General features: G+C 60.4%; 1 protein-coding gene across 1 annotated transcript; it reads left to right on the top strand.

Moving 5' to 3' along the window:
• The first annotated feature begins 9,618 nt into the window (after window positions 1-9,618).
• On the top strand, window positions 9,619-19,593 carry OSGIN1 (oxidative stress induced growth inhibitor 1). Its single transcript, XM_032389865.1, has 6 exons — window positions 9,619-10,560; window positions 13,108-13,212; window positions 14,343-14,479; window positions 15,327-15,518; window positions 15,778-15,869; window positions 18,294-19,593. The coding sequence occupies exons 1-6, from the start codon at window positions 10,497-10,499 to the stop codon at window positions 19,240-19,242; spliced, it is 1,539 nt and encodes a 512-aa protein (XP_032245756.1). The 5' UTR covers window positions 9,619-10,496; the 3' UTR covers window positions 19,243-19,593.
• The last annotated feature ends 1,105 nt before the right edge of the window (window positions 19,594-20,698 follow it).

The following is a 20,698-nucleotide window of genomic DNA, read 5'->3' as shown; positions in this document are numbered from 1 at the left end:
TGCCGGGTGACCCTGGAGGAACCACTTCCCCAAGGTTCGTCAACTGGGAAAGGGGGTGCTGGGCTCGTGGGACAGCACCCTCTGAGCACAGGCGTCCTCGCACCCAGGATTCTGTGCCTGACCATCTAGGCCCTCAGTGGGCCACAGATCTCGGGGGGGGGGGGGGGCACAGGCACAGTCCTGGCTGGTGACACAGCAGCGGGCACCCTGATCAAATGGACGGTGGAGGCCGGGGGCTCCAGAGGAGGAGGAAGGCCACAGCGGCCTGGACTCAGGTCCGCAGTCCTTGACAGCCAGAGGTGGACAGGCCCATCCTTGCACGGACTTGTGAGGGGAGTGGGGCCAGGCGCCCGGCCTGATGGCATTTTTAGCCTCCATGCCCTGAATTCCACCATTCAAGCATCATTGCCTCGAGTGCAGGAATTGTCCAGAGGTGAGGCCAGCTGGGTACCCCCCCCCCCGCCGCCGGCTCGTGCAGTAGACATCTGGGCAAATCTCCCCGAGCCCAAACAGCCAGGTCACTCCTCCACCTCCACCCAGGCCCCAAACACGCAGCGCCTCCAGGACCCTGCCCAGACATGACTGTGCCCATTGGCAGCACCCCAGAGCCGCAGGGGGCAGGCAGCCAGGTGGTCAGGTGGCGGGCTGCCCGGCATGCTGGGGAGAAGTCAGTCCAAGGGGCCCAGGGCCTGTCGGGTCCTGCTGCATGCAGCCCCGTGAGCAAGGCAGGGCTCCGACCGTCTCCTCAGAGAGGCACCTCCGTCCCAGCCCCATCCTTCCCCACGCTGGTCCCAGTGCCCACATCCCACTGTTGGACCACCCCCCGCCTCCAATGGGCAGATAAGGAGCAATCCTGCAGTCCCCCTGTCCAGGCTGCTGCTGGTGGTGGTGTTGAAGGTGATGGTGATGGTGAAGGTGATGAACGTGGTGGTGATGAGGACCCCCCCTGCCGGAAGCCAGCGGTGGTTCCGTTTGGTCTCAACTCAGGGTGGTATCCATTCCTCAGAAACCACAAGCACTCACCGAGAAGCTGTGTGTTGTGCTCGGGAAGGAACCGGGCGCCGGGGACACAGGCCGCCAGGCTCGGCCCCTCGCCGCCCCTCGGTCTGCTCGTCTGTAAATGTGGCTAATGGGAGTTACTGCCTCAAACACCAGCCCGGGGTCCAGCTAGGATGGACTCGCTCGGTGGTAGCTCTTATCATCCTCATGTTGGTCCCGGCCTTCCGCTCTCCGCCGGTAGTCCCATCCCCCTCCGTCCCCCTCCGTTTCCCCCCCCATCCCCCTCCGTCCCCGTCACCGTCACCTTGGCCCGGAGCCAGGCAGACCTCTAAGCTGCTTTGCAAGATCCTCATGGGGTCTACCTGAGGTCCGGGGGGCTCCAGAGTCACAACCAAAGGGGGGACGTCACCGGCCCCGTGAAGATGCATCCTCTGAGCATGCTGGGCTCCACCTCAGAGCCCGACAGCATCCCCCCAGGGCTGGGGGGGCGCATGCACCTGAACAAGCCATGGGGACGCGGCCGGCTCCATCCTGGCCTCCTTTTTCTCTCTGGGAGCTCCTCTGAGCACCCACACTTACATCCCAGCCAAGACCCCTTGGTCCCCACACCCCAACCTTCTGTGCCCAGCTGGAGAGGTCCACGGGTCCCCCGGGTAGCACGACAGCGCTTGACCGCCCCCTCCCTACCTCTCTCCTTCCCAGGCTTCTCAGCCTAGCAAATGCCCCGCCACCAGGAAAATGTTCTTGGCCCTCTGTGTCCTTGCTCACGGCCACGGGGTGCTGCATGCACATTGGTAGCCACACACAGTAGGGCCCTGGAAATGCAAGTGCCAGTACCCCGACCTTGGTCTGAGCGGAATGGAGACAGAGCTCGAGAGGTTTGCCCAGAACCAGAGGAAAGCAAGGCAGGGCATGGTGGGCAGAGCAGGGAGCACACCCCCTCAGGGCCTGGGAGGAAGGCAGAGACCTGCGGGGAGGCCTTTCTAGGTCAGCTCCTGCAGGGGCCTGCCTGTGCTGGGGCCTAGGTGGGCCTGGGGGCAGCGGGGGAGCCCCTGGAGGTGGTCCAGCAGGGGAATGCAGGCTCTCCTGTGCCATTTGTAAGCTTCTAAGAGACTCTGCAGGCCTGTGGGGCCTCGGTGGGAAAGGACAGGGCTCTGGAATCCTGCCTCTGTGTTGGCCCTGGAGCCCGAAGCCCTCTTCTTAGGACTTCTGTGCTGGGCACGGGCGCCGTTTGGGGGAGAATCGTGCAGAATGCTCTTGGGGCTGTTCTCTCCTCCTGTCCAGTCCCTGGGAAAGGTCTAGTCACCTGACCCTAAGTTAAATCACTGAGGCCCTGACCCCACCTGCCCGAGAAGGCACGGCCCCGAGGATTGGTAAAGCCTGATAACAGTGGCAAACATGACATTTTTTAGCAGCGTGTGAGCCAAAGGAAACAAAGACAGTGATGCCCCCGCTCCCCAGGGACCAAGGGGCAACAGCCAGAGCTGCCAGGGAGAAAACAGCCCAGCAGCCGCGGCAGCTTCTGGCCCCTGGGTCCCGGACAATACACTGGGGCTCGGATGGGCCACACCCCCGCCAGAAGGGCCTGGAAGCCTGGCGGAGGGGCTGGCCACCTAGAGTCTGCAGGGCTTCCTGATGCTGCAAGCCCACCTCTCGGGGTGCCGAGGTCGGGGTGCTCCCAGTCCCCCGGCAGGACCCTCAGAGGCAGGGACGAGCGCGGGGGGCCCCAGTTTTCTGAAGGATGAGGCGCGCGCTAAAGCTCCAGCCCCAGGCCACAGGTTACTTAGGGATTCCGAGCCCATGGGGAGAGAGGGGCGGCACCCCAAGGGCCGAGCGTGGGTTCCCCAAGAGCAGTGGAGTCCCATGGCTGTCCTTCTGGGCCTGGCTCCATCTGTAGGCACAGACGGAATTTCTCGTCCTTTCCTTCAGCCATTCAAAAACCCGAGGGAATCACCAGGAAGCCTCTTGAGAATGCAGGCTGCGGGCTCCCCGATCTCGTGGGGCCCGGGTGGGGCCTGAGCCCCTGCGTTTCTACTAAGTTCCCAGGTGCTGCTAGTGCTGGTCTGGGGACCACATTCTCAGAACCCCTGCCCTCGAGGAAGTTTCAGGGGGGGATGGGGCGTGGGCTGGGTGGCTGGAAAACGCACAGGCCCGGAGCCACGTGAATGGCCGCCCAGAATGAGAATGTCCGAATGGGGGTACACAGAGGTGAGGGGTGGCCACCACCCCCCGAGAACCCCCAGCAAGCCAGGCCAAGAGCTACCTGGGGGCCGGGTATTACATGGACAAGGAGACTGAGGCTCAGAGAAGGGAAGTAACCCACCCAAAGACACAGCTTCTAAGCTCCAGAGCTGATGTACGACCCAGGGTCTCTGACTCCACACTACTCACTCACCGCCCCCTGCCCATCAGAACCATGTCTACTGGAGGAAGGGTCTCTGCTGGTGTGCCACAGGGCTCTGTCTTCAACCTTGGCCAATTCACAGTTGGTCTCAGATTTAAATATATCAAGGCATGCCAATCCTCCCATATGATAGGAAGCGTAGCATATAAAGAGGGCTTTATTCATGCTCAGAAATGTTTTAGGAGTCTATCAGGAAAGTCTGAAAGCCACGAGATTCATTAATTTGTTTAGCCAGTATTATCTGAGCTAGCACTGCGTCCCAGGCCCTGCACTAGACACCTGCAGTACATCAGTGAACAGAACAAAACACAGAGAGGCCTCAGATAGTTTCTACTCAGGCTGATTACTGCTGTTTATGACACGAAGGCAATGGAAATGAAAGCCATCTGAGACTCCCTGGCCTCGAGCATCGGCCTCGCTTCCTCTCTTTGCCCAGTCCCGGTCGGTTCCAGCCCCCGGGCCCCTGCAGCGGGTGGGCATCACCCCAGCTTCCAGGCTGCCCCTCCTGCTTCTATCATCCCGAGCTTCCTTCCACGGCGCCTCTGGCTCCTGACCTGCTCTTTCCAAAGGCTGCAGCGTATTTCTGTCTGGGCCTTCGCCACCACTCGCTGACCCGCGGTCAGCAGCGGCCACGGAGGTCACTCGCAGCCTCTGCTGGTAATATCGGCGCCGTCGGGGGGAGAGGGGGTCTCCCAGTTTAGCGGAGCTGTTTCCCGCGTGGGGGTTGCCCCGGGACTGGACTGGCTCACGGGATGGCGGTGCAGATGCGTGACACGATGTGCCAAGGGGGCGAATGTCAAGTCCTCCACTGAGGTCAAAAGTCAGTGGCATAGAACCGAGTTGGGGAAACCGAGTCACGGTAAATGAGCAAGGTGACATCGAGGTTCGTCCAGTGGTTGAGTCGATGGTACTTTGGGGCTCCGGCGAGACCCCCACCGGGGTCACCAGCCAGTCCCTGCCGTCCTGGTGGTCCGGCTCCTCTGAAGATGTGTTTCCCTTGTAGACCTCATGACTCGCGCAGAACTGCACAAGGAATGTGGCTTACAGAGGTCAGGCCGCGGGCTGGGAGGGGCGCTCGCGTGCTGGGCCCTCCGCGGGCCAGGTGGTTTCCGTCTGTGTTGATTCAGCTCATCTCCCAACAGCCGCAAAGACAGGCTTCCAGCCCCGCTGCACAGCAAATTGCTGGTAAAACTCCCCGGGGCCAGCCGCACCCCAGCCCAGCAGGTCAGAATCTCTGGGACGGGGGCCTCGGTGTTAGGGTAGCTTTAAATTCTCACCAGGCGATTGCCATGAGCGGCGGGGCTGAGAAGGCTCTCGGCCATCTGCCGCACACACACAAGGCAGGGGAAGCTCAGAGGGGTTAAGGCACTTGCCCTAAGTCCCACAGCTGAAGGTGATGGGGCAGAGTCCCTGTCGGCCTGACTCCTGGGCCGGGCCCCCATCCACCCTGACTGTAGGGCAGGCATGTTCACTCTCCTGCCATAACTGTCCCCCTAGTTTTTGAGGAGAGGAGGAGTGAATCAGGAAGCAGACAGTGTGGCTGCAGGATGGGGCTGGGCCCCCCCACCAGACTTGCCCTCTGTCTCCTCTGGGGGCCGACCCCACACTCTGCTTGTGGCTCCTGACCTCCCCAGTCTCTCTGTGGGGCGGGGGGGGGCGGGGTGCAGGCCTCCTCCAGCTTTGACCTCATTTCCCACAGGGCTCTATGGCAACTCCCTGGGTCATGAACCCAGGCTGGGCCAGGCCCTGGCAGCTCACACCCCTGTCCTGGGGCCGTCTGCCACCAGACACACTTAAATCTCAGTCCCTTCCACCACTTCATGGGGAAGAGTGGCCTTGGGCAAGTCCCCCCCGGTTTCTTCATCTGTCAACTCAACATGTTATTGAAAATATTTGCCTGCCCCCTGGTTGTGGAGAGTCGAGGAGATAAGGTGGTGACAAAGTTTTGTAAATGGTGAAGGCAAATATTAGCTCTGGTGTCATGTGCCGGAAGGGCCTGGTCTCGTCGCGCCAGGGCACCTGGTCACAGTCCCACTGTACTGCTGGCCGTGATTTGGGGCCACGTTTACCAGGGCCTCAGCTTCCTCACCTGTAGAATGGGAGAATAGTAGCCCTGTGCAGCCTTTCCTCACCGGACTAGCGTACAGACCAAACACAGCAATCCCCAAAACGCCTTTCAGCATGGGCACCTCAGACCAAGGGCGACCGTGGTGGTAGGTAGGCCTTTCTGGAGAGTTCTCGAGGCCGTGCGTGCCTTTTTGCTCCAGGCAGGAAGGAGACTTTGTTCCTTCGCTAGTTCACTGTCTGCCTTTTCCCAGGAAGTGTCCAGACTCGGCAGTCCCAGCCCTGAGTTCAAGCCCCAGTTCTGTCGCTCATGCTGTGTGACCTCAGGCTCAAGACTGGCCTCTCTGAGCCTCAGCTGTGTGTGAAGAATATTCCGTCTACAGCCTGGAGGTGCCCAGCAAGTGGCAATGCTGTGGAAACGGCCACCAGGGAGAAGGGAGGAGGAGGGGGCCAGGAGCAGCCCCTGGGAATAGTCCTAGGATTTTGTAGGGAGCGAGAAATGGTAGTTTTGATATGGGGGCACAGGGGATGCTTTCACCTGAGGCTACCCTATCCTCCCTTCCACTGGTTCCCCAGCTCCCAAGCACGTGCAGGGAGCTTGGGGGAGGCCGGGGGGTGGGCCGGGGGCTGCTGTGTCTGAGCTCCTCCTTAGTGCTGGGCCCCTCCCTCAGCGGCACCACCTTGCAAGTCCGGTGCCCTGATGGGGAAACTGAGGCTCAGAAGGGCAGCACCCCTGCCAGGGCACACTGCCCAGCTGTTTGCAATGAATGCTCCAGATGCCCAACCGGTGTGGTTTCCCAGGGACTTCCGCTGCTGAATCCAGGGATATCACAGTTGGCAGGAGCAGCTGGTGCCCACGTCCAGGAGAAGGCTAGCCAGAGCCCCATGGGTAAATTTTCCAGTCGCCACATTAAATACGTAAAAAAAAAAAAAGGTGAAATTAATTTTAATAATATCCCTTATTTAACCCAAGATGTCCAAGATATTTTCACTTTGTCACGTAATCCACATAAACATTATTAATGAGACGTTTTACCTTCCCTTTTTTATACTAACTCTTCAAAATTTAGTGTATTTTACACTTACTGCTGGGTTTGCCAAATACAGGCTGCTCAGGTAACTGAATTTCAGATAAACAATGAAAAAAAGAATTTTTTTTTTAGTTTAAGTGTATCCTAAATGTTGCGTGGGACATATTTACACTCAAACCTCTTTCTTATCTGAAATTCAGTGGCCTGTGTGCCTGTAATTCTATTTGCTACATCTTGCAACCCTAGTTTCAGCACCTCTGGATCCAGAGGCTTACCGGCCACCTGAACTGAGAGTGGAGAAGGGGACAGGCAGGTGTGGAGGGATCGGGGCCCCCAGGAGAGTCCGAGAGAGCCAGTCACCCCAAGACAACTTGCCTTGCTCCTTCCCTCCCCATGGCCCTGCCTAACCATCATCCCTTTGTTGCCCGTGACATTATCTGTCTTTGTCTTGGTTGAACTTTTGGGAAGCAACTCAACACATTCTATTTCCCACAATCTCCTGGCAGAAAATCAGGCGACAGGGAAGAAAGTCCACATCTCACCCACAATTCTCTGTATCAGCAAATTTTCCAAATCCGGAAAAGGGGTCAGAGCCAGCGGGGGCAGTGGGGCAGGTCGGGAGGAAGGATGGGCCAGACCCAAAGATGGGGGACCCGGGAGCCCACCTCCTTCCCAGGCCTTCCTTTCTGGACCCCGAGCCTCAGCCTCGTCCCACGAGGGCTGAGACGCTGCAGGTGGGAGTCTCTGACTCGGGGTTGTCTCTCTCTGCCTCAGTTTACACATCCAAACACACTGGGAAGTTGCAGTCCAGAGCCCTGGGATGGGGAAGTGGACACAGCCAGGCGGCTGCCGGGGAGAGATGCAGCCCTCACAAGAGGTACGTCAGAGGGGAGCTGCCCTCTCCCAGCTGGGGCTGTCCCTGGGCTCCTGGCGTGTCGGGGTGCACATGCCGAGTGTCCGGGAATGCTGGAACAGAGGCCCAGAGAGGTGGGCCACAGCCGAGGTCACACAGCATGTCTGCAAGGGGCTAGAACGAGCTGGGGAGCCGGGGCCCAGAGCACTGGGCTTCCCGCTGCCCCTGCCTAGTCCATGTACTGTGTCACACGTGTCCCCGAGGACGAGAGCGGAGGCAGGAGGGAGGTGCTCCCTCACACCTGGCCTGGTGCAGCCCCCTTCCCGGGCTCGTGTCCCCTAATCTCCTCCCTAAGCCCAGGGTCTCCCTTCTAAGCCCTGCTCTCTATGCTGCCCCCCCAATCCCTCGGTTCCCCCACCCCCAGCCTCCAGCCCTTCCCAGTGCCAGCCAGCTCACCTCTCTCCCCCTGCCCACCTCAGCTCTCCCCTCACTCTGTCTCTGTCTCTCTCTCTCTGCTGGTCCCAGCAGAACTCGGCATCCTCAGAGGTATCTTTCCTTGGTGGGATGCCAAAGCCTGTCCCTAAAAGAGCCCCTGCCCTCCCCGTCCCGTCCCCCCTCCCACTTCCCTGTGCATATTTTGTGCTGTGCACATTTCAGCCCCATCCCCTGTGGCCACCAGACCCAGGAGAGAGACCACACAAACTGTAAGGGGCACCGAAGCATTCCATAATCAAGACCCACAGTGTTGTGTTCCTGTGATATTTTTAAAAATCAAGAGTAATGCCAAAAATCCGGGATGAAGAAAAGAGCAAAGTTTTAAATAAAGACAGCATCAGTATTCTGAGTTTTCCTCATGCATCAGGCTCCAATATGGCTCAGCACGGCACTGTTACAGATCCTGTTTGGTTCTGAAAATTTAATATTTTAATATTTAATCTCCACTTTTTGCATTACTTTTGACTTTTTAAAAAAGTTTATTTATTTATTTCTAAGTAATCTCTACACCCAACACAGGGCTCGAACTCACAACCCCAAGATCAAGAATCACACGCTCCCCAGACTGAACCAACCAGGCCCCTAATTCGGATTTTCAAAAAAATTTTGCACTAAAACATGATTGTCTTCATCACTGAGTGTTTTGGGTACCCCCTTAAGCCTTGCGTGGAAGGTGAGCGCCTTCCTTGCCTCCCACAGGCCCCCCAGCTACAGGGAAGTCCCCAGACAGGAAGGGATGACGGGGTTAACCATCGCATCAGTGGTGGAAATCACAGCGGATGTGCACTGAGGCCCAAGGGCTAAATACTGTTCCAACTCTACCCCTTCCTCCCTCCCTTCCTTCCTGAGCACCTACTATGTGCTGAGCACCATTCTAGATTCGTGGTAAAGCAGACACGGAAACACTTCCCTGCCCACGCAGAACCCACATCCTGGTCTGGGGAGAGAGACAATGAAATAAGTAAGGATCAGCAAAATGTGAGGCGTGCAGAGAAGAAATAACCGAGAAAGGAAGACAGGAACCGGGGAGCCGGCTTCATGTTTTAGGCGTGGGAGCCAAGAATGGCAACACGTAACCACCACACCCACCCCGGGAGGGACAGCCCGTTTGTTGGCCCCATTTTTCAGATGAGAAAACTGAGGCAGCTTGCCCAGGAAGTGGCAGAGCCAGATTCTCACCCTGGGCAGGCTGATGCCCGAGGGCTTTATACTGGGTGGGACGAGTAGGAGTGGAGAAGGGGGCGACACCAAGTGCAACCAGGGTGTCTTTCGCCACTTCAAGGGCCACCTCCCTAGGAGAAAAGGCCGGGTTGGCTGGGTCGGGGGCCCTTGGGTCCTCTGTTTACTGACCGAGGCGCCCCCCTCCGGAGAGGGGGAGTCGCCTGGCACCCCCCCCTCCCCCGCGGCGGGGCGCCTTTAAGGCCGGCCCTGGGTCTAGTGCAAGTTCATTCATCCAGGGGCCCCTGCTGACTCACGCTTATGAAAGTGGTTTTCCCGGCCCCGCCCCCCGCCCGCCTCCTCGCGGCCCGTGAAATACCCCGGCCTCGGCGCCTCGCACAGCCTCCTCCGTGCCCGCGGGCAGACGGCCGCCCGCTCCGCGGTGGCTCCGACAGCGGCCGTCCCGGCGCCAGGCCAGGCTCGCCGCGCCCCCCCGCGCCCCCGCGCCGCTCAGGTGAGTGGCCGCTCTCCCCGCCGCCCCAGGTGCCCGGCCCCCTCGGCCGCCGCCCCCCGCCGCCCCGGCCCACGTGACGCCGCTCCGGGCAGGAGAGGGAGGTGTGGCCGCCGCCCCGGCCACTGGGTCCTGCAGCCGGCGGGCGCTCCTCTCGTCCCCTCGGGGCCCCGGGCACTTGGCGCCTGACAGTGCTGAGCGCGGGGTGCTGAGCTCGGGGCTGGGGGGTTGCTCCGGAGGGAGGGGGCGCTCCCCGGTGGGCCCCGCGGCTGCGGGCAGCTAGCACTCGTGTCCGCGGACCCTTCGCACCCTCACGCAGCCTCAGCCTCAGGTCCCTTTCTTGGCGCTGTCACCACGCTCTTTTCCGCAGAGGGGCCTCGCGCACCCTCTGACAGGTACGGCCGGCAGGACTTGCACTCGAGGGCATCGTCTGGGACGTTCCTGGGCAAGACGCCCCCTCCCTCCCCACCGCGTCTCTCCCTCCCCCGCAGGGAGAAGAACGCTCTCCGAGTTGGAGGGGGGCGTGGGGGGGTGTCTCAAAGTCAAGTGAGCAAAGGGCCCACCAGCGGTGCTCAGTAAATGCAGCCATTCAGGTGTCCTGGAGGCTCAGAGCAGTTTTAAGCTCTAGTAACCCTGGAAGTACGGGTGCTACAAACTTCAAGGAAACATCCTGTCGTTTAATGCTGCCAATATTCCCATTTCTTCTATGCTTATTTGCTTCTGGGAATGACAGTCTCTCCCAGGAGCTGTTTGCACTTGGCACTTGCTGTCTTCAGCCAGGAGGAACTTGAACAAAAAGTTAACATTAAAAGTTGGCCATTCTAACACCACATAACTAAAACGCATAAATGAAAATGAAAATAGTCTGAGACCGTCCACTGTCCGTTGGCAGTGTGTGCATTGTTCCAAGGTAATGAGGGCTCTCGGCTGCTCGGGGACCTCGGGACGCTGCACAGGAAATGACCTCAGGGTGGTGACCTCATGTATGTGGCATCTAGAAGCTTCTGGGACGGAGCACTGAACTTGGAGCCCAGAAGCCCTCATGGTAAATGGGTTCCTCCACCTCCTGGGAAGCAGGATAAGAGGCGAACCAAGGGCTCCTAGGGGTGCCTCTCGCACTGGGGAGTGGGGGGACCAGCAAAGGGAGAAGAGAGGTGAAGGGCATGGCCCAGGGTGGGCATGCTCATTTTGGGGGGCCATGGGGAGTCCAGGTGGACTCAGACCTGGGGGGTCAAACTCTAGATCTGTCACCCACTGGCTCTATGACCTTGGGGGCATGGCCTCACCTCCCTGAGCCTCAGTTTTCACATCAGTGAAGTGGGTTGCCATGAGAATTAAAGTTGTAAGGCATAGGGAGCTCTCAGCAAGGACATCGCATGGGTCCCCATTGCTGTTATTCCTGGGGATAGCAGAGAGGAGGGGTGGGGCCCTGGGGCTGTTTGGAGGTTCCAGGAGAGCGTGCTGGGGGAAATGCAGCTCCCCCAGTGTCCCGCGGGTAGTGAGAAACTGCTCCCTCCCCACTGGGAACGTGGGCCCGTGGCCTCCCTCCCTGTCCGCAGTGGGGACAGAGCAGAGGGTGAGCAAGGACAGCTGGGCATGCTGCACTCTCAGCCTGGCTGCGAACGGCCTTTGGCAGAAGCTGTCACGCCCTGTCACTCGGCACTCTGGAGCCCGGGTCAATGACCTCAGCTGCCCTATCTGTAATATGGGAGTGAGTGGAAGAGTGTGCAGTTAAATAAGGATTACATGAGTTAATGTGTATAAAGTGTTCAGAACACGCTTGGCACCTAGCCAGCTCTGCACAGCCATGCACGAATGTTACCATTTGTGCTGCTGGTGGTGTTAATGCTGGTGCCACCCCCAAATCCTGTCCCCGGGCAGGCAGCGCCGCCCCTGCAGGGAACCCGGTGTGGAGAAGGCCGCGCAGTCCCCAGTGCCACCTTTGATCTTTTGGAGCCCCGGGGCTCACCCACACAGGAGGAGGAGACTGTTGCCCCAGCCGAGGCAGGGAGGGCTGTTCCCAGGATGAGGGAGTCCCTGACATGCTACCTGATGTGACACTTCCCGCCGTGGGTCCTTCGCCTCTGAGCCTCCCTTTCCTCACCTACCAGCAGCGGTGACACGGCTCACCTCCCAGGGTCGCCGGACCCAGTGCTGTCACTTAGGTGCGAGCCCCTCACACACTGTAAAGTGCGGGGAGAAGGTCTGTCGTCATCCCTGGGAGAGCAACACCGGGTCTTCTCACTGGCCCTTCGGTGGCGGGGGGCGGGGAAAGGGTGGTGCTGTTCCTTGTCCATCTGCTCGGGACCTGCCTGGGGGCAGATGCTGGTGTTTCTGTCGCTCTGCACGCATCAGAGGTCATATTCTGGCCTCCATCATGTTTGGTCACTGGTCAAGATCTTTTCTTGTAAGTGTGAATTAGTTACCCACTTTTCCAAATCAGAGAATGCACATCAAAATCCAGATTTCTGCCTTCTCCGGAAGAATTCTGCAGGCGGTGAGCCTGGGCCCCCATCCCCGGCTGTTCTGGGACACGTGACCGCTCACTCACTCTTTACACGTGTGTGTGACCCTGGGCTGAGCCCCGGGTCTCCCTGGGGCAGTCCAGTAGCATGCAGGGTGCACACGCAGGAAAAGCCTCGGCCCAGTTTCAAAGCCAACTTCGTGACACCGAGCAACTGTGCGCCCCCTCTGGGCTCCAGGTGACGCGTGTGTGAAGTGGGATCATAACTCACAGTGCTTTCTGCGTGGGGCAGCGTGAGGAGCTAGGTCCGTGCTAAGGGCCACACACTCCTCACACGCTCATGGGGATGTTGCCCTGTGGCCCTCGGGACGGCGGGGTGTGGGCAGAGGGTGAGGTCGGAGGCCCGTTAGCTGGATTTGGGGGATGTAGAGCAGGTGGGTCTGGACCCTCCTCCGGCACCTGCAGCCCCAAGAACTGGGTGTAGGTCCCTATGAGTGATGTGATGTGGGCCTGTGGCCAGCAGGGGGCGCTGGTGTTCCAGAGACAAGCAAGCTTACAGGCATTTTCCCCAAACCTCTGTCTTCCAAAGTTTCAAGTCCACCTGTTCCAACTGAGCCCCTGGAACCGGCAATGGGCTCCAGTCCTTGCCCAGTGACACATTTGCCCCGGCCAGTGCTTCATGGCCATTACCTCCCTGTGTCCCCCAGCCCGATGGGGTAGAGACTATTATTCCCATTTTATAGATGAGGAACCTGACCCAGAGAGGTCCAGGAATGGGCCCATGGTCACCAGTTAGGAAGCACCTTGCCGGGTGATGGCTGCAGCGGTCATGAAAGGGCTAGGCGGGGCTTGCCCCCACGTGGGGCGGAGGAGACCTTACAGAAGATGGGGAGAGTGGGGTAAGGCTCAGGGTGGAGGAGGGGACCCTGCCTCGTGGGGTGGGAGGGGAGGCGGTTTGTTTGGAATGGAACAGGTGTGAGGAGGAGAGAAGGAACAGGGGAGTGGCATCCCGATAGGCCTCAGCAAGGACCTTGGACTTGACCCTAAGGGCCACCGGACAACACCCCGTAGCTGGGAAGGGAGTGCATGACACCCCAGGCTCATGGCCCTCCCCCCCCTTGCCCCCAGGTCAGCTGCCAGCCGCGAGCCCCCCACCAGCCACAGCCATGAGCAACTGGAGGAAGGACCACCTCGGCGCCAGCAGCGCAGAGCCCCTCCCGGTCGTCATCATCGGTGAGTGCGTCCAGGGGGAGGGGCCGCCCTGAGCCCCTGGGGTGGAAGGCCAGGAGCCAGGCAGGCCCAGGCCAGGCCTTTCTCTACAAAAGTTGTCTTTAAAACTGGCCACTGAGCATTCAGGACGGGCCCGGTGCTGTGCCTTGTGGTTTATAAAATGTCATTCCCTGTGCTCCATCCAGCTTACCCTGTGCCTGGCGCTCTGCTAGGGGCCCACGTGAGGGGGACACCGCTGAAGCGTGTGGTTCCTGTCCTCGGGTCTGCAAAACAGGGGACAGACGGCCCCTCCCCTATGCAATGGCCATTTCTGTAAATCAGAAACAGCTGAACATCAGTGACGGCATATGGTTTGGCCTAAGGGGACTCCACACATGGGTAATCTTCTGCACAGCACAAGATAAGAAGGCAGGGGGCGGGGAGACTCAGATAAGAAGAGAAGTAACGTCACGAGGGTCAGTGCCCAAGAAGTACCGCAGATGAGCAGTGTGACTCATTCGGGCTCGGGGACTGGAGGCCGCACAGGGGGCTTTGCACCCCTCCTCACCCCCCCGCCAAGCTCGCCCCCCAGAGCACAGGTATCTTTCCTGTAAGACCTTTCTTGTCTGTCTGAGCACTCACATAGCTCTGGGAGGACAGGACGCGTTCTTAGTGATCTTAGCATCTGTCATGTTGCTGTGTGACCACAAGCAAGTTACTTAACCTCTCTGAGCCCCAGCTTCCTCAAGTATGAAAGGGGGAAAAGGGTAGCCTGCACCTCACTAACATTATCGGGAGGGCACAGTGGTCTAATGCACGTCAGGGCTTCACGTGGGGCCTGGCCCAGCAGGAGCATCGGCCACGTCTTACTATGTTGTTATTAAAATCCCTTGAAGCATAATAGGCACTCCGTAAACACCTGTGGTTATCACGTGTACCTCGCTGTTGTTAAAGTAGCACCCAGTAGGCTCTCAACAGTCGTTCCTTAGTTCCTATGATTACGCACAGCGCCTGGCACGTGCTAAGGACTTACTGTTGTATTTTAATGAATAAAGAGCAAATCAATGAACCAGCCGGGTCACGACCAAAGCCCTCGGAGCTGGTGGTCTGCTGCACTACTGGCCCTGCCCTCTGACCCCACCCTCTCTCCCCAGGCAATGGGCCCTCGGGCATCTGCCTGTCCTACCTGCTGTCGGGCTACACCCCCTACGTGAAACCGGACGTCGTCCACCCACACCCGCTGCTGCAGAGAAAACTCACCGAGGCCCCGGGGGTCTCCGTCCTGGACCAGGTGGGCCAGAGCTCTGGGCACGGCGCAGGGGACACAGCCACCCTGGGGAAGCAGGGCAAAAAGAAGAAGACGCATTTGTTAGACGCAAGACCCAACGAGGAACGGGAATGGCCGCACAGTCAGGCCAGGAGATTGTGAGAGAGGAGCCAGGGCTGCCTTTTGAGACCTGCCGATACAGCACCTGCTTGTCCCACGTCCCCGAGACCGGTGGGTCTAAACCTGCTCTCCCGGGCACACTTGGCAATATCTGGAGACAACATCAGTTGTCACAGCTAGCGCTGTGGCGGTCCAGGCTCACAGGGTCGCGGCCAGGGAGGCCACTTAACCCCCTACAGCACAAGGGACGGCGCCCCCCACAAAGTGTGAGCCGGCCCAAATGTCAGCAGTACCAAAGTCGAGAAATCCTGCCCGAATACTTCGGTTCACTACCCTCTGCCCAAGAGGGCTCACCAATCCTCCATCCATGCCCCTTGCCTTCGAGAAGGCCACCCATTGTCCACCCACCCCCAACTTCCAACATCATCCGTCCTCCTAGCTCCTCCCCCCACCAAGTTGGCTGATGAGGAAGTAAGCTGGCATTTGGTCTGGATCAGCATTTCTCAGAATGCCTTCTACAGGACGTTAGTTCCTCAGAGAAAATGTTCGTACTTCAGTAAGTCTGAGAGATACTAGGTCTGGCAAAATTAAACAGGTAAATTCAGCTGCGGGACTTGTCAGAGCCTTTAAGATGTTGATGTGCATTATCTCTGTGAGGCAGCATTTTCCAAGCTTATCTGACCGCCCTGATATTAGGGTGCCCCTCTGGATGGCCCCTCCAGTGCCCCTCTGACCTGTGCACCACCTCCAGGACCTGGATTACCTGTCTGAAGGCCTCGAAGGCCGGTGCCAAAGCCCGGTGGCCCTGCTCTTTGACGCCCTCCTGCGCCCAGACGCAGACTTTGGGGGAAACATGGATTCCGTTCTCACCTGGAAGCACCAGACGGAGCGAGCCATCCCCCACATGGTCCTAGGCCGGAACCTGCCCGGGGGAGCCTGGCATGTGAGTGGGGGCTGGGAGAGGATGAGAGGGGCTCTGGGCCGAATCTACCCGAGGTCTTGGAGAGACTCCCTCCCGAGGGTTAGGGCTCTTCCATTTCCGGCCTTTCCCTATTCCCTCCCCCTCCTGCTCTCCTAACCCCTTCTCTCCCTCCCTCTCTACCCTTTCTGCACCCACCCCAGCTAAGGCCTCCCATGCCCTTCCTCCCTACCGGGTTGGGGGCTCGGAGAGGCCGGGACCAAAGGACTCCTTTTGCACACAGTCCATTGAAGGCTCCATGGTGACCCTTAGCCAAGGCCAGTGGATGGGGCTCCCGGACCTGCAGGTGAAGGAGTGGATGTGCAGGAGGCGAAGGTGAGGCTGCTCTGGAAAGCCCAGGGGGGGCAGGGGTGACCGGGGCCCATCCCCACATTGAGCCCAGGAGCCAGAGGTATAGGGGTTCTGAGGCTCCCCTAGCCTGCCCCCCCTCTTACTCCAGGACGGGAAACTGAGGCTTGGATGTGGAGAGGACTTGCCCGGGGCCACAGGGGGCTAGGTTCACCCCAGGACTCCTGCCAGTGCTCCCTCCACCTGATGCACAACACCCCTTCCCCCCCCCAACATGGCCCCTGGGAGCATCCCAGCTTCTAAGGAGGGCGTGGCAGCTGGCCCTGCCCTGTGCCTCTGGCCTCCCTCCTGCCCTTCCCACCACTCAAGCCTGGCCTGGAATAATCTCTTTACTCCAAAGTCAGCTAATAGGATGCACTTCCTTTTTAAAAAATGCTCTTGCAGTGGAAACATAACCACACAGAGAAAAGGAGACAACTCAGCCGAACGCCACGCCTCTCTCCCTGTTGCTCTCCCACTTGGGGGTGTTTCCCCATCTTGTTTCCTGCTCTATCAGGACCACACGAGACCCGTCTGACTGCCTGGGGGTACAGTTCAGTCACTGACCAAATGAATTCCAGCCCCGGCTCGTCCTGGGGATCGAGGCAGAACGCTGCCCAGTGCTCTGGGGGGGGCACATAGGGGATTGCCACTTAAGTGGTGGCTGGCCTTGTGTGACACCCTGCTCCCTCCAACCCCCGGGGGCCATGACAGGCGCCTGTCGTCCCCGCCCAGCAACTCCGTTTCACCAAGACCGTGTGTCCCTGTGGATTTGGTAGGAAGATATCCAGGCTGGTGGAGTGATGTGTTAGCAGAGAGACAGGAACCGCACTTTTAATTGGGGACATACCCTTTTATATCCTACTTGTAAATTTAATATTATGGCATAAGGACCTCAGGTGGGGGAGACAGTGTTTGCAACCGTCCTTTTACAAGGCTGCGTAATATTCCCGATCGAGCAGCTCTCTGCGGTCTGTTCCTAGACGCGGGGCCATGCCCCCTGCACCCCCGGGCGCTGCCAGGGCTCCGGAGCCCCGCCCAGTCCTGGGGCTTCGCTTCTTTCCAAGCCGCCCTTAGAAAGAACCTTGTATGTAACATCTTAGGACCGTTCTCTGGAAAGGTTTTTACTCAGAGAAGGGAAGTGACAAACTCACGGACACAGACCGCAGAGTTCCGGTTTCAGAAGCAGACTGACGAGCTGGGCTGCGTGGCGTGGCCTTGGGGGATGTGGTGTGAGCTGGCCCTACCACTGGTCCTGCTGGCTGTCTCGGAGGATCCTCCGTCTTTTTTAATTTTAGAGAGAGAGAGCACGAGAGGGGGGAGGAGCAGAGGGGGGAGAGGGACAAGCACATGAGGCTCGATCTCAGGATCCTGACATCAGAACCTGAGCCAAAACCAAGACTCAGACCCTCAACCAGCTGCGCCACCCAGGCGCCCCATGTGGGATCCTCCTTAAGCACAACGTGTCCGCAGTTGGAGAAAATAACCCACTGAGGTCACACCGGTAGAGGGAGGAGCGGAGAGCTCGCCCAGGCCTGTAGCTCGGCCCCCTGGCCATACTGGCCATGCGGTCATTGCCCTGGGAGGGGTGGCAATGAAAGCGAAAGCGAGAGGAACGACACTGATAATAAAGTAGTCTCTGCCGTCGCGGTGTGTGCGGGGGACTCTGCCAAGTGCTCGGCATGGGTTATTTTTAAATTAATGTGTTTTATTGAAATACAGCCTGCCTATGGAAGAGCGCACCGCTCCGGCGCGTGCAGGTGGGTGGGCTGTCTCCAAGAGCTCACACCTGCACTGCAGCTGCCCAGAATCAGAGCCAGATCCCCTGGCCCCAGGAGCCCTCCTCACAGCCGCCCCCACCCAGCCCCCCACCCGGGGGAGCCGCTCCTTCACCTCGAACTCCGTGCATCAGCTTTACCTGTTTCTGAACTTGATACGAATGGGATCCTAGCATCTTTCCATAGATTAGGATTTAGATCCCAGGACCCGTGGCTGACTCTCACCTGCCACTCACTACCTGGCAGGTTCCATTTCACATCGCCACCATCTGACCCTCTCAGCAAGCACAGGAAATAGTTACGTCACCGCCATCATCCCCGTCGCACAAATGAGGAAGCTGAGGCACAGAGCGTTTCAGGCACATAGCTCCCCAGCAGCAGAGCCAGGATTTGAACCCAGGCCACCACACCCTCACCCCCACCCTGAGGAGGTACCCGAATCAGCTCCGTTTTACCCACGAGGAGCTGGAGGCTCCGAGGGGTAAACCGAGTCCCACGGCAGGGGGAGGCAGAGCCACAGTCCAGCCCCAGGGCCCGCTGCCGCCGGCCTGGTCGCCCCTGTCGCACCTGATCACCCCCACACCCCGGTCTGCTCTCTGACGCCCTCCCCCTCCCCCGACCTCCTTCCCTTCAGAGGCCTTCGCAACAGCCGGGCCACGGCTGGGGACATCGCTCACTACTACAGGGACTACGTGACCAAGAAGGGCCTGGGCCACAACTTCGTGTCCGGCGCCGTGGTCACGGCCGTGGAGTGGGGGACGCCCGAGTCCAGCGGCTCCGGGGTCCGGGACCCCGGCCCCCTCTTCCAGGTGAGCGGCTTCCTGACCACCGAGGACCAGAGCCGGCCGCCCTTCTCCCTGTGCGCCCGCAACGTGGTCCTGGCCACGGGCACGTCGGACAGCCCGGCCCGGCTGGGCATCCCCGGGGAGGCCCTGCCCTTCGTCCACTACAAGCTCTCGGCCCTGGAGGCGGCCACGCGGGCGGGCACGGTGAGCCCGGCCTCGGACCCCGTCCTCATCGTGGGCGCGGGGCTGTCGGCCGCCGACGCGGTCCTCTACGCCCGCCACTACAGCATCCCCGTGATCCACGCCTTCCGCCGGCCCGTGCACGACCCCGGCCTGGTCTTCAACCAGCTGCCCAAGATGCTGTACCCCGAGTACCACAAGGTGCACCAGATGATGCGGGAGCAGTCCATCCTGTCGCCCAGCCCCTACGAGGGCTACCGCAGCCTCCCCGAGCACCAGCTGCTGCTCCTCAAGGAGGACCGCCAGGCCGTGTTCCAGGACCCCAAGGGCCTCCAGAAGGTCTTCGGCGTGGCCCTGGTGCTGGTGCTCATCGGCTCCCACCCCGACCTCTCCTTCCTCCCCGGGGCAGGTGCGAACCTGGCCATGGACCCCGACCAGCCCCTGAGCGCCAAAAGGAACCCCATCGATGTGGACCCTGTCACTTACCAGAGCACCCACCAGGAGGGTCTGTACGCCTTGGGGCCGCTGGCGGGGGACAATTTTGTGCGGTTCGTGCAGGGTGGGGCCCTGGCGGTGGCCAGCTCCCTGCTGAGGAAGGAGGCCCGGCAGCCACCCTAGCACCTGGCCTGGCCTCCTCGTACCCAGGCCCTAAAGAGGAAGGGAGATTCCTACAGCCCCGCTGGACACCCCAGTGAGGGAAGGGGGCCTCTCCTGGCAGGAGACAGGAGGGGCCGTGAGCCCATGCAACAGGCCTGTCTGATGAAGAGGAGTGGGGAACCCAGGCTGCCTGGGCTGGGACTGGTGCCCAGAGTGGGAACAGAGGCTGCAGGCCAGGGTGGGCTGTGATTTGGGGTGAAAGCTGCTGGTATGAATTGGGGTCACCAGGGCCAGCTAAGCACTGAGCCAAGAGGACTCCAGGCCCTGCTCCTTCCAGAATCAGGTCCTAATTAAACCCAGTGCCTGCCTCCACTCATGTGTCTGAGGATTCTGTGCGTGGGGAGGGGGCTGGGTGCCTGGGGCGGGGGGTGGGGAGCACAGGGCCATGTGGAAGGTGGGATGGTGCCGCAAGTCAGGGCACAGCTGTGTTAGGAAAGTGAGGGGAGGGTGGGGGGGGAATGGTAGGCTGGGGAGGCTTTCACAGCCCCTGCCCACCCCTCCAGCCTAGTCCCTGCCCCTCTCCCACGCTCCCTCCCAGCCACGCTATCTCTTTTCAGGCCCTCATGCTCTCCATCCTTGCACCTGCCGCAGGGCCTTTGCAGGGGCGGTCTCCTGCCTAGGCCTTCCACTCTCTCAGCCTAAGGATCACTTCCTCCAGGCGGCCTCCTCTGACACGAGCCCCTCTGTAGCCACCAGGGCAATCCCCTGTTCGTGGCCCAAGTTTCACGGCAGTTCAGTATTAATGGTTCATGTATCTGTGGAATCACTCCGTATCTGCTCCCTTGGATCTAGGTTCCAGGAGGCCAAGGACACCACCCCCCACCGGCCCCATTAGTGCAACCCAGCGCCTAGCATGGGCCTTAACTCGTCCTTTGGACAGATGGATGATGGGTGGATGGGGTGTGAGGGGAAGAGGGTGTTCTGGGGCACCAGTCTGGGCGCTCTGCTGTGGGAGGGGGAGGCTTGAGGGGGCACGCAGGCCCGCGGGAGTGGTGGGGGCGGCCCAGCGCGTGGGCACTGGTCCCCGGAGCTGCAGCCAGCAGAGGGCGCTCCGGGCTCGCCGGACACCTGCGCTCCGGCCCTTGCGTCGGCGCCACGGGTGGGGTGGGGTGGGGTGGGGGGGGGTGGGGGACGGGGGGGGGGGGGGGCAGCGGGAGACTTTCGGGGGGCGGCCCCCAGGGAGCCCCCGGCTGCGCAGCCGGACGCCCACCGACCCCACGCCTCCTGGGCAGCCCCTTCCGTGGCCGGGCTGGGGTCCAGCCCCCAGCACCGCGCGCCCCCCGCGGTTAGCCCCCTGCCGCCGCGCCCGGCTGCCGGGGCCGGGGGCGGGGGGGCGGTGGCCACGAGGCACGTGGCTCGGGGTCCAGGCGGAGCGCCCCCCCCGTCCCCCGGCGCCGGCCCGTCCCCGCGGTGGCCG

The sequence above is a fragment of the Phoca vitulina genome, unplaced genomic scaffold, assembly GCF_004348235.1.
Source record: "Phoca vitulina isolate PV1807 unplaced genomic scaffold, GSC_HSeal_1.0 scaffold56, whole genome shotgun sequence".
Lineage (NCBI taxonomy): Eukaryota > Metazoa > Chordata > Mammalia > Carnivora > Phocidae > Phoca > Phoca vitulina.
This window is presented reverse-complemented; position numbering and strand designations above follow the sequence as displayed.